The sequence below is a fragment of the Tenrec ecaudatus genome, chromosome 1 (assembly GCF_050624435.1).
Source record: "Tenrec ecaudatus isolate mTenEca1 chromosome 1, mTenEca1.hap1, whole genome shotgun sequence".
In the NCBI taxonomy this organism is placed as follows: Eukaryota; Metazoa; Chordata; class Mammalia; order Afrosoricida; family Tenrecidae; genus Tenrec; species Tenrec ecaudatus.
The window spans coordinates 25,157,542-25,169,489 of NC_134530.1; the positions used below are offsets into that span (position 1 = coordinate 25,157,542).

General features: G+C 60.4%; 2 protein-coding genes across 3 annotated transcripts; one reads left to right on the top strand and one right to left on the bottom strand.

The window, feature by feature from the left end:
* The first annotated feature begins 743 nt into the window (after positions 1-743).
* On the top strand, positions 744-3,833 carry PUSL1 (pseudouridine synthase like 1). Its single transcript, XM_075549773.1, has 8 exons — positions 744-901; positions 1,132-1,189; positions 1,325-1,512; positions 1,621-1,770; positions 1,859-2,026; positions 2,812-2,866; positions 2,956-3,127; positions 3,280-3,833. The coding sequence occupies exons 1-8, from the start codon at positions 828-830 to the stop codon at positions 3,369-3,371; spliced, it is 957 nt and encodes a 318-aa protein (XP_075405888.1). The 5' UTR covers positions 744-827; the 3' UTR covers positions 3,372-3,833.
* On the bottom strand, positions 3,830-11,937 carry INTS11 (integrator complex subunit 11). 2 transcript variants are annotated; one of them, XM_075549751.1, is made up of 17 exons: positions 11,665-11,937; positions 10,474-10,571; positions 10,238-10,311; positions 9,505-9,733; positions 6,928-7,026; positions 6,815-6,849; positions 6,363-6,501; positions 6,124-6,188; positions 5,817-6,006; positions 5,536-5,619; positions 5,266-5,355; positions 5,021-5,183; positions 4,805-4,912; positions 4,642-4,703; positions 4,408-4,550; positions 4,209-4,338; positions 3,830-4,104 (listed from the first exon to the last, which is right to left on the bottom strand). In XM_075549751.1, the coding sequence occupies exons 1-17, from the start codon at positions 11,690-11,692 to the stop codon at positions 4,039-4,041; spliced, it is 1,803 nt and encodes a 600-aa protein (XP_075405866.1). In that variant the 5' UTR covers positions 11,693-11,937; the 3' UTR covers positions 3,830-4,038. The 2 variants fall into 2 exon arrangements, with proteins under 2 accessions (XP_075405866.1, XP_075405875.1); XM_075549760.1 differs by having other exon boundaries at positions 5,269-5,355; positions 11,665-11,936.
* Between the last annotated feature and the right edge of the window lie 11 nt (positions 11,938-11,948).

Consider the following 11,948-nt stretch of genomic DNA (forward strand, 5'->3'; position numbering starts at 1 on the left):
GGCCACGGAGCAAATCGGGCCTCGGGAGCTGTGGGTGGGGAGTCGGAGCCGCCCTCGCGCGGCAGCAATCCTCGCCTTTGCGCAGCCATTGCGCAACTCTGGGTGGTTGCAAAAAAAAAAAAAAAAAAACCAACCCACAGCCGGAAGGATTGAGCCAGAATGATGTGTCACAGGGGAGGAAGGGTTAGAGGGGGGGGGGCGCGGTAAAGGAGTTAATGAGTGAGTGAATGAATGCACGAGTGGTGAAGGAGGAACTGCAATGAATACAGGAGTGAAAGCATCACTGGTAGTGGGCGTTCCACAGGAGGTGTCACTTTGCACCCGCTTCCGAACCTGGTGGCACACTGGTTAAGTGCTCAGCGGCTGAACCCAAAGGTCGGCAGTTCAAACCCACCAGCCGCTGGCTCCACGGAAGAAAGGCGGCGGTCGGCTTCTGTAAGGTTTCTGAGACGAAGCGGACCACCCCAGCTGTCTCCCTTAGACCTTGCTTTTTGCAGAGCAGCAGGGCGCTTAACGCACGGCGCCACCGGGGGGGGTTCGTTTTCGTGAAATGGCAGTCTTGGAAACCTGTGGGCCACTAGGACTCTGAATCCACTACAAGGCGATGGATTTAGTTTTGGAGTCTCAAATGTGACCCCGCTCCCGCTTTCCCCCTCCCTCCCGTCTTGGGCGGCTCTCCAGGCGGGGGCCAGTACTCTTGCGCAGGCGCGCCCGGGGGCGGGGCTCGAGTACGTGCGCGCGCGCTGCGTGCGCGCGCTGTCCCACGTGCGATCCGCCTCTGCGTCCCGGGTCCTGCCTGGTTCGGTTCCGCTGGGCTTGGGCTGGCCATGGGCTCGGCCCCGGCGGGTGCGGTGCGGGCACGCTATCTTGTATATTTCCAGTACTTAGGCACTGCCTTCAAGTATGTCCTGCCGTCCTGCTGTCCCGCCGTGCGCAGCCACAGCGGATGAGCCCCGGGAGGGACGGGGCGGGGGGTGGGGTGTGAGATGCTAAATTTAGCGTTTGGGTGTGCCTCCGGACACGCGATCCAAAGTTTTGGTGGGAAGGAAGCGGCTTTGTTTGGCGTTGGAGGGCTGGTCGGGCTGGACTGCGGGGGCCTTGGCTGTGACCTCGGCCTGTTTCTTTCCGCAGTGGGGTCGTGGCTGTCAAGGGCGCTCAACCCGCTATCGGGGTCCAGAACTTCCTGGAGGTGAGTCCTGTCCGATGCCAGAGGAGAGATGGAAGCCCCATGGGTGCCTGAGGGACAGGGAAGTGCCCCCTGGCCTCGAGCCCTTCATTCGCTGGCCCTACTGCTCTCCCGGTGCCCAGCTGCTGTATCCTGCAGGAGGCCGCCAAGGGGCTGAATTGCGTGGAGCCAGTCCGATTTACCATCTCCAGCCGCACGGATGCTGGCGTCCATGCCCTGAGCAACTCTGCTCACCTGGATGTGCAGCGCCGCCCTGGTCTGCCACCCTTCTCCCCTGAGATCCTAACTAAAGCCCTCAACACCCACCTGAGACACCCGGCCATCAGGTGAACCACAGTACAGGCTGAAGAGCAGTCCGGAAGGATTTTGTGTGGCCAGAGGCCCTGGGTGGGATGGCCAATTCCTCTCCCCCTGAATCCCATTGTGTTTCCTAGGGTGGTACAGGCCTTCAGGGTGCCCAGCAACTTCCACGCCCGATACACAGCCACATCAAGGACCTACCTGTACCGCCTGGCCACTGGCTGCCCTCAGCTAGACCAGTTCTCGGTGTTTGAGCGAAACCTGTGCTGGGCACTTCGGGCTGAGTGAGTGTGTGTGGGGCGGGGGCTGGTAAGCCCACGTGGCTGGCTGGCCAGCCCACCTAACTGCATGCCCATCTGCCTACTGGAGCAGCAGCCTGGATGTGGCCGCCATGCAGGAGGCTGCCCAACACCTTGTGGGGACACATGACTTCAGTGCCTTCCAGTCAGCCGGCAGCCCATCCCGGACTTCAGTGCGCACTCTGCGGCAGGCCACTGTGTCCCCTGGGTTAGCCAGCCCCTTGGTCAGCTTTCAGGACAGGTGAGGAAGGGGCTGCACCTCAGCCGTGTCCCCTCAGCCCACTGGCAGGCAGTGCAAGGGTGGCAATGGAGGCTGGAGAGCAGGGTCACAGGAACCTCCCGGCTCTGACTAGGTGGCAGTCACTATCGCCAGCTGGAGAGTCATGGCCCAGATGGCCGTGCGCCTGCAGCTGTGGCCTCCCTGGGTGGGGTCCCTTGCCAGGCTGGGAACAGAGAACAGAGAATGCTGTCTTTCTCTGCATGTCCCCCCACCCCCAGCCCCGAGCTAGTGATCCAATGATGGGTTTTGGCAGCTGCTGAAAAGGTCCCATGGGGGGGAAGAGTGCTCAAGGCTACTGGTTCCGGCCCAACCCAGCAGGGCTGGGTTCCTTGGCCCCTGCTTGCTTGCTCAGTGTGCCCCTGGGCAGGTGGCAGCTGCTGGAGTTAGTTCTGAGGGAGGAGGGACTGCTGCAGGGGACTCCCGGCTTTCTGCCAAGAACACTGATGTCATCCAGGGTCTCCCGCATGAGCTGGCCTGCCCTCCCTCTGCTGCTCTGGACCCCGGGGCAGGACCTGTCCCCTCAGCAGTGCCTCCTGGGAGCCCTGAGGCTGGCTGCCAAGTCCCTCACCCCCTGCTGTCTGGCCTCTCCCCTCTCAGGAGCGTTGGGGTAGGGGTGCTGTCAGTGAGGGCTCCGGGCAGCTGGAGTACTTGGTCCTGGCTGACCCAGTGCCCTGCTGGGTCTCACCTGGGGGGTAGGGCTGCCTCCAGTTGGCCACCTCAAGCTATCACAGCACCTGTGTCCCCAGGGGGCTGCGCTTCTGGAACCTGGAGTTTGAGAGTCAGTCGTTCCTGTACCGGCAGGTGGGCTCAGTCTTGGGTGGGGGTGAGGGTGGCGGGTGGGAGAAGTAGAGATCTTGGGTCATTAGAGCAGCCTCTGCTTGGGCTGGCAGGTACGGAGGATGACAGCAGTGTTGGTGGCTGTGGGGCTGGGAGTGCTCACCCCTGCCCAGGTGAAGGCCATCCTTGAGAGTCGGGACCCCCTGGGCAAGCACCAAACCCGCGTGGCCCCAGCGCAAGGCCTGTTCCTGGTGGCCGTGCGCTACCCAGGCCTCGGGAACCTTGGTGAGCTACGGGACTGGGTGAAGGAAGGGCCTGCTGTGTCCCTCACTGCTCAACCCCTCCTGGGTCCTTGCTGGGGGGGAGGGGGCGTGCAGAAGGTGGGGAAATACTGTGAGCCTCTTGGTAGTGGTGTCACAGCTGTCTTGTCTCCCTAGCCGATGGGACTCTGGACTGTGACCAGCAGGAAGGTCCAGGAGTCTGGGACGAGGAAGCCCTGAGCCAATGGAAGGATGAAGGTTCCGGGTGATGGCTCTGGGTGCCTGGTTACTGCCACATTCCTGATGGCGAGGGCAGCAAGCCCCTTTCTTGCACATACAGTGTGTGTCCAGGGCCCATCTCCTGGCAACCTGGCCTCTGTCTACTGGCGGATGGGGACCGACCCAGCAACCTTGATACTCAGCTGGGGTCAGGGCAGCCTGGTGTGCTGGCCTAGCTCTGAAAGGCACCAGGTTCTTGCCTGCCTTGGCCTCCTGACTCAGCCATATCCATGCAGGGGTGCCCTTTGTCTCCGTACACCTCCTTGGGGCTCAGTGCCTACAACCTCCTGTCAGTCTGTCACCCACCCCCGCGGTGGTGAAGAGCATCAGGAAGGGGTCCTCTCGAGGCCATGGCCCCCTGAGACCTGTGTTTACTGGAAACTGTGGGGACCTGTTTCCCCCTCTACCCCACCCCCAGACCCAGAGACAAATAAAGACCACAAGGAAGTAGAGCCCAGCTGTTTATTTAGCCAGAAATGCTCTCAGCAAGAGTGCCCACATCATGGGCTTGTTCCTGAGTCCTGGGAGGTGTCTGGCCCCACTTGGGCTCTGCTCACTCAGGCGGATGCAACAGGCTGACCCCAGGTGTGGGCACTATCCCGGCCGGAGGGGCCCTCTGGCACATGGATGTGGAGGTTAAGGCAGGGCTGAGGAGTCTCAGCTGGGGGCCTGGGGGAGCCCCTTCTTCAGCAGAGACGTGAGGTAGCTTCCCAGCTCCTCATCCTGCAGGGAGGCAAGGGGATGACTGCAGGCGAGCCCCACCTTCCCACCGCCACCCACAGAAACTGCACCCCACATACCAGAGCACTGATTCAGCGGCCTCCTACCTGGTAGGTCCAGGAGACCAACAGCACCTTGGTGCTGGGGTCCTCGGAGTGGGCGGCGGCCTGGATGAGGATGGACTCCACGGTCACGGAGCCGTCGGGCAGGCTCTGCACACAGCGGTCCTTCAGGATGCTGTGAGAGGGGACACGTGAGCCCTGGCCCAGGCCCTCGACCAAGGGCCAGGCCAGGGCTGTCTGTCACCTCTTGAGGTGGTTGTAGACGCGCATCACCGTCTCCTGTTCTTTTCGGGTGTCGTGCAGGTGTACCCGGCAGGTGAAGCGCAGCTGGTGCTCAGCCAGTCCCAGTTCCTTCAGGGCTTGCTCAGAGGACACCAGCCGGAAGTTCTGTTGGGGTGGGCGGGTCAGGGATGAGGGACGGTGGGAACAGGGACGGGGACACAGAGCTCCCTCTGAAACGTCCGCCCCACGTACTCACACTGTCCTTCATGATCAGGGTCCCCTGCAGCAGCCGGGGCTTCTTGGCATCAGGGAGCAGCCCTGTGGGCAGGAAGCACAGCCGTTAACAGGAGCAGAGGGTGGCTTGCCCGCCTCCTGCCTGGCATGCCCCACCCACTTCACCACCTCGATGCCCAGCCTACCCTGCGCCGTCTCCCGCTTCAGGAGCCCCAGCGAGATTCCCACGGGGATGCTAGGGCTCGTTGGCAACGTCACGGTCTCACCGTTGGCCGGCATGTAGCAGCTCACTCCTGGGGGGATGGGCAGAGGGGGCCTCAGTCCAGGCTTGGCCAACCCCCTCCCCCACTTGCCTCCTCGCGTTCCCTGGGCACCAGGCCCTCGCCCCAGCCGGTGCCTACGGAACTCCTGCTCGATCTTCTGCTTCAGAAACTCCATCTTCTTGGCCTCGCCGTGCACAAGGAGCACGTGTTCTGGCTCCGCCTGCCCGATGAGCTGCATGATGCCCTTCGCGTCGGCGTGCGCGCTGAACGACATGTACTCCACCTGCATCTTCACCTCCAGCTGCAGGGCAGACCACCGTGTCACCCAGGCACAGCTCCACGGGGCCCTGCCCGCCCCACCAAGCCCCAAGGGTGACCCTCACCACCTGCCGGCCCTCCATCTCCAGCTTGCGCTGCCCGCTGAGGATCTTGTGGCCCACGGTGCCTTGCACGCAGTAGCCCGGCATGATGACCTGCAGGGAGGGAGGCTCAAACTGCTCCGCCCACCCTGTCCACCTGGGGTGGGCGCTCCCCCCACCTCACCGGCAGCCCTCATCTGCACTAGGAGCCCTGCCTGGCCGTCGGCCCTGCCAGGCTCAGGGTCTTGGTGATGGCTGGTGTACGGGAGCCCTCCCTGCCGGACCCTCACTTACCATGTTCTTCTCATACCCTGCCCACTTGCGGAAGATCTGCAGGGACTGGCCAGCGTGCAGCATCCCTGGTGTGGCAAATACCACCTAGGCATGGGGGTGGTCGGCATGTGAGGGGCATACCCAAAGGGTCTGGACCCCCGCAGAGCCACACCTGACACCCTCTGCTGTACCACGGGCTCCACCTGGTTGTTCCCAAGCACAGGTGTCCCTTCCTTCCCCAGGCATCTGCAGGCAAGACCCACTCCCCACCTGGCCACCTGCACTTGGATACCCGGACCCACCATAGGGCCAGGATTGTCCGCAAAGGCCCGGTCGAAGGCCTTGATGTGCTTGAACTCAAACATGTTCCTCTGCACGAAAGTCTTGCGTATTTTCTGGTTGGTCCAGGTGATGAAGAGCTTGTAGTAGTGGTTGGCCTTCTCGGTCAGGCCCGTTGAGAAGTAGATGGGTGCCTTCAGGTTCATCCGCTCCCTGAGGACCCCCGCCCAGCCCCATCAGGGTGTGCTGTGGCCCGTCCGCCCGCCCCCTCTCCACCCCCACCCTGCACGCACAGAGAGGCACAGGGACAGCAGGCCTGGCCACACCTACCAGAAAGTCTCCAGCAGGATGCAGAGCTCCTGGGCCCGGCCCAGCGCGAACACAGGGATCAGCACCTGGGGAGGCAGGAGGGGCTCGGAGGGTGGGCTGGCACCAGGAGGTGCTCCCTTGGGCTGTCCCCAGCAACGGGTCTGGGGTCTGATAGCTACAGGTACTGTGTCCCAAGAAGGCCTGGAGTGGGCGGCATAGACCCCAGGGCCCACCCATCCCAACACCCAGCCAGCGGTCACCTTCCCGCCCCGCTCGACGGTCTCGTGGACCTTCTTGAGGAAGTCCCTCTCTCGGCAGCGCTTCGAGTCCCGGATGGTCGTGGCGTACGTGGACTCCGTGATCAGCAGGTTGGGGCGGCACCTGTCGATCCAGGCGGCCCTGGGACGAGGTGGGAGAGACTGTTTCCCTGGAGTAGGCCCTGCCCTTCTCCTCAAACAGATGAGCAGGGTGGGGGCAACAAGCTCCCGCAGTCAACCAGGCCCCTCACCGGGAGCCTGCTTCCTCGGCAAAGGTGGGCCAGCTACCCAGAGTGGGAGAAGGCAGCCCGGGGCAGAAGTGACACGGAAAGGATGCCAGTGTGGTGTCAACTGGCTGGGCAAGCAGCCCCCCCCCTTTGCCTGCTCCCACCCACTTGCAAGCTGGGCTTCCAGGGAAAACCCCACTAAGGGAAGCAAGTGAACAGGCCACTCACCCCAAGTGCCGGTCTGGGGTCATGTTGTAATCGCCCTGAGGGAGAACAGGGGTGAGAGGGGGGCCGTCCCTTGGAGAGCCCATCGCCCGACCCTGGCCCAAGCCTCCACCGACCGTGTACACCACAGACTCCGAGCCCACTTTGATCTGGAACATGGCTGCTCCCAGCACGTGGCCGGCGTAGTAGGCCTTGATCTCCAGCTCACTGTCCACCTATGGAGGGAGCGGGCGGAGTTCAGGCCTGTGGGCTGTGCTGGTCAGCTGGAAAGAGCTGAGGGGCCGCCGAGGGCCCAGCGGTGGGAGGGAGGGGGCTGGCTGCTGAGCCCATCCCTCAGAGCCTCAGGATAGCTTTATCAAGCACTTCGTCCAGTCCCCGGAATCAATCAGGCCCAAGAGAGAAGACGTGATCGAGGAACGAGAAAGGATCAACTGAAGAAAGCAAGCAGCCCTCAAGTCTCCACCTGGAAGAAGCACACCAGCAGGGGTGACCCAAGGATCGTAACTAGCCAAACCCAAATCTGAAGGAGGGAATGGGACCAGAGAGTAAGTTGTGAACAACCGGTTTGCAGAACATCACACGATGGGTGACGGTGGAAGCCCAAAACCCATTTGCTGGGTGCCCAGAGATTAAGCCTCTGTGACTGCCCTCTGACCATGGTCCAGGGATCTGAACAACCTTCAGATCAGGCAGAGGGCATCTCAAGTTGCTTACGGCACATGCAGTTGGGTTAAAAGACGACAATACCTTGTCATTTGAACTCCTGTTGACCCATTCTAAAGTTGTTTTCAGATTGCTTTTTTAAAATCATTTTATTGGGGGCTCGTACAACTCTTATCACAGTCCACACATACATCCATCGTATCAAGCACTTTGGTACATTGTTTCCCTCATCATTCTCAAAACATTTGCTTTCTGCTTGAGCCCTTGGTATCAGCTCCTCGTTTTTTCCCCTCCCTCCCAGCTCCCCCCTCCTGTTTTGAGTTTTTGATAAAAAATAATAACGGGACTCCTGAAATGGGAATGATCAGACATGGACTTTAAAATTGCTATGGTTGGTATATTTACAGAAATTGAGGAGAAGATATTTTTTGGGGGGGGGGCCGGGAGGAGCCCAAACAACCACCCCCAACACATCAAAACCAGACACTGTTTTCAAGACACTGGAAACACCGAGACCAGTCTGTGTCACAAACGGGTGCTGTCCAACGCCGGAGAAAGTTACTGAAGCTCGAGTCCCAACGCCACATGCAGCTCGCAGCACAGACGGCTGGCTGGCAGTGCCACGTGCAAACGGGGATGTGACCTGGGGGCTAAAGAAAGAGGGCCCACCAAGCTGTGGTCAGAAGCCCTGAGGAGGGGAGCAAGAATGAGGCAGAAGCAACAGCTAAGGAGAGCTCCGGCCACTCCAACGACAAGTAAGGAGTCCGGCCCTAGAGCCACCTCAGAGCAACTGCTCTGAAAACCCAAGAGATGGCGCCACCCTCGTCTCCACGCAGACTGGGCAAACACACTTCCAGCTCCAAGGCAGCAGGTGAGAGCGCTGTCTGGGCAGCCTGATGGAAACAGGCTTCGTCAGCTCCAGGGAGGCTGCGAACCATTCCTGGGAGAAAGCTGAAGAACACGATGCGGGGGAAGGGGTAGTGGGGAGCAGTGACGAGGCAGGCTGAACCAAAGGGCCAAATTCTGCCCATGAGTTGATTCTGACACATAGAGACCCTGCAGGACAGAGTAGAGCTGCCCCTGTGGGTTTCCGAGACAGTAACGGTTTATGGGAAGGGAAAGCCTTGTCTTTCTCCTCTGGAGCAGCTGGTGGTTTCAAACTACTGACCTTGCGGCTAGCAGCCCAACCCTCAACCACTAGGCTGAAGGGCTCCTCTGAGGAGCTGGACAGACGGACAAGACTGAGCCAGCACTGACAGCCCAGTGTGACTGACTTCTGTCCCCACCAGGCTTGGAAGGGCCCAAGTAACACTGAGTCCTGGTGAAGTCTGGGTACACTTTGTAATCTCAACCAATGAGCAACTGTCAAAGAACAGGACCAGGGAGAAATGGGATTCTGAACTAAGCAAAACAATTCCTTCGGAAAGGAAAGAGAAACAGAGCCAGCAAGACAAGTAGGAAGCAGATGATAAGCCGGAACTCGGGGTCCCAAATGCATCTGGCTTGTGTTGAACAATGAGTCCAAGTGCTCCTGCTGAAAAGAGAGGTCACATGTAACAACCAAAGCCCAACGACAGTGTTATTTGGAAGAGCCAAGCCCGCAAACAGCTGAAGGTGGAAAGATGGAATAAGGTAAGTCATGAGATCCTGATGACAGCGACATCAAAAACGCCGGGACCGTAGTACCAAGAAAGTTGAGATCAAGACGCCACTGCAGTGACAAATTCAAACCAGACAGATACAATCATCTAGAACACGTAAGCGCTCACAGCCCAGTGTCCCCTTGTGTGAGTCCAGAGCAAAACCCAAGACCATGAGAAGAAGACAAGCCCACGATTAGGGGAAACGCTACTGAATCTGCCCCATCCTCTCTGGCTTTTGCACACCCCCTAGGCCATCCTGGGTGCCCACTCTTCTCACCTCCAGAGCTCCCACTGGGCCCTGGCCCCCATGTATCCCAAGCCCCACCCTACTAAATAGTAAGCTGTGGCTGAGCCTGGCGGTGGCCCGGGGCGGTGTCACGGGCTGACCTGGACCGTCTGGTGCAGGTGGACGGCCACCACCTTCTTCATGCAGTCCTTGATCATCTGGGAGGTGAAGAAGTTGGCCTCGCCCTTCTTGTCCACGGCAATCTTGCGGTAGTCCTCCAGCAGGATGGGGCAGATGGCCTGGGTCGGGGGTGTCATGTAGATGGGCCCATCGTAGCCCACCATCTCGCTGAAGTAGGGGAGTGCCCCACAGTGGTCCAGGTGGAAGTGGCTGTGGAGGGCAGTGGGGTCAGCCTGGGGTACTCCCACTCCTCCCTGTCGCCTGTTGTGCAGCGTCACAGATCGGGGTCAGGAATGAGCACAGCTGAGGGTGGACGTGTTTAGCAGAGCAACACACTGGCCACTGGGTTTACAAGGAGCATGGATGGACACTGGCTGGGACAGTGGCCAACTCTGATGGTGTCAAGGAGCCCTCAGGACAGAGGTTGATGCGTGGCCGGGGAGGCAGGCAGTGGTAACAGGGCCTGGGGCAGCAGGAAGGTCCCTGTGCACGGTGCAAACACGGAGGCTGCAGGGAGAAGTGAAGGCCGAGGGGAAACCAGGTAGAGCCCGGTCTTCTTGGAGGGAACCACCACCAGGCTTTGTGGACACACCTCAGGGTACAACCCTTGGACGCATGTTGCACAGGGAACCCTAGAGAGACCACCACCCCATAAAACGTTCTCCAGCATAGCAACGGGCAGACGAGGGACTCTTTGGGGTGTGGCCTGCTCACCTGATGATGACGCAGTCCAGAAAGTCGGTGAGCCGGCCGTTCTGGGTGATGTAGGAGAAGTCCGGGAAACGCCGCTAGGGAAATGCCGACGAGAGGGGTCAGGACACAGTAACCCAAGATCGGGGGCACCCTCGTGGCCACTTTTCTGTGCTTCACTGCCATCCAGGGCCCAGGAGAGCTGGGTGAGGGTGCTGCTGCCAGGGGGCCCAGCCCCCAGATGGACCCTCGGGACTCACGTCATCGTTGAAGCCCATGTGCATCCCACAGTCCAACATGACATTCTTGCCGGCGATGGAAACCAGGATACAGCTGCGGCCCACATCCTGGCCAGCTCCTGTGCAGGGATGGGTTATGAGGAAGCCTGCTGCACCTCCTCCTCCCTGGGTCCCTGCCCCAGGCTCTAAATGCTGCCCACTATCCCAAGACCTTGGCCTATTGCCTGCCCCATCTCCTCTAGGCCCCTCGGAGAGCCTCCAGGCTTCACTTGGGCACTGATGCCCATGAGAGAGGCCATTGCTGGGCACTTGGCGGCCCATCTGGTGCAAAGCCTTCACCCCTGGAGGTGGGTGCACCAAAAGCTCTGCAGAGGGTTGGGGAGGGGGCACCCAGGCTGGTAGTGAGCATGCAGGGGCTCCAAGCCAGGTAAGAGGCCTAGGCTCGGGGTGTGGGTTGGGGGTAAGATAGGGAGGGAAAGGGGGTTTGGGGAGTAAGTAATAAAGACAGGAGTGGGGAGGGAGCACCAGAATGGATTGTGATTGCATAAATCATTTTAAAGGCGATTTAATCATGGAGGAGGGGAAAGGCTCTAAAACTGATGTGGAGGTGATTGTCCAATTCCTAGTAATGACTGAACTGCTGAATTACATATATAAATTACCTGCCAGTAAAACTATTGGGGGGAAACACACACAAAGAGATTAGGGCTCACATCCACCACCATGGCACCAGGGGTGGCAGGAGGAAGCCCCTTGCCAACTGCCCACCGAGGCTGGTAGCGAACAGTGCTTACAGGAGCTGGCACTGAGGGCCCCAGCACTGTTAGAATCTCTCACAGTGACACGGGTGTGGGTGAGCACTGAGCCTTTCTGAGAGCAAGCCACCAAATCGTAAACTAAACACTGCCATCGAGTGCGTGCCGACTCCTGGCGGCCCTGGAGAGCCGGGTAGAAGTGGCCCTGTGAGTTTCCAAGACGGTAATTTTTTTTACTGGAGTAGAAACCTCGCTGGCAGCTCAATGCGTAACCACTACGCCACCGGGCGTGCATGGTCCCCGAAGGCTGCGGGGCCTTCACCCAACGCCCAGGGCCGTGGTGAAGATGAAGAATAAGAGACGACGGGCTCCCGATGAAGGGTTGGCTGAGCCGCCATCACCCACTGGAGCAACAACTTCTTCTAGCAGGCCCCCTTGACGGCGGGTTCGAGCTTACCCAGGGGGGTAACTCTGATCTCCGGCATCTTCACCGGCCGTACTGCGTCCCCGGGGTCGCGCGGGCCTTCCTTCAGCAGAGGAGACACCCCGGAAGAGAGGCGCCCGAGGGGGGCGCGGGCCCCAGGCCCCGGCGAGAAGCGCAGGCTCCGCTCCTGGGCGCTAAGTCGACGGCACCCGGCCCCTCAAGCCCACGGCGGAGGCCCCTCGAGCCCGCACAGTCGGGAATTCTGGCGGCGCGGGCGCCGTGGCACCGCACTGCGCAGGCGCAGCCCCAAGAGCGCT

Excerpts from the sequence above, each read along its gene's own strand:
- INTS11 (XM_075549751.1), bottom strand. The coding sequence starts at position 11,692 with ATGCCGGAGATCAGAGTTACCCCCCTGG. Across the intron at positions 6,850-6,927 it reads CGGAGTCTGTGGTGTACACG|GGCGATTACAACATGACCCC; the intron begins GTCGGTGGAGGC and ends GTTCTCCCTCAG. Across the intron at positions 6,189-6,362 it reads CCGTCGAGCGGGGCGGGAAG|GTGCTGATCCCTGTGTTCGC; the intron begins GTGACCGCTGGC and ends CTGCCTCCCCAG.
- PUSL1 (XM_075549773.1), top strand. The coding sequence starts at position 828 with ATGGGCTCGGCCCCGGCGGGTGCGGTGCGGGCACGCTATCTTGTATAT. Across the intron at positions 2,027-2,811 it reads TTGGTCAGCTTTCAGGACAG|GGGGCTGCGCTTCTGGAACC; the intron begins GTGAGGAAGGGG and ends CTGTGTCCCCAG. Across the intron at positions 3,128-3,279 it reads CCCAGGCCTCGGGAACCTTG|CCGATGGGACTCTGGACTGT; the intron begins GTGAGCTACGGG and ends TTGTCTCCCTAG.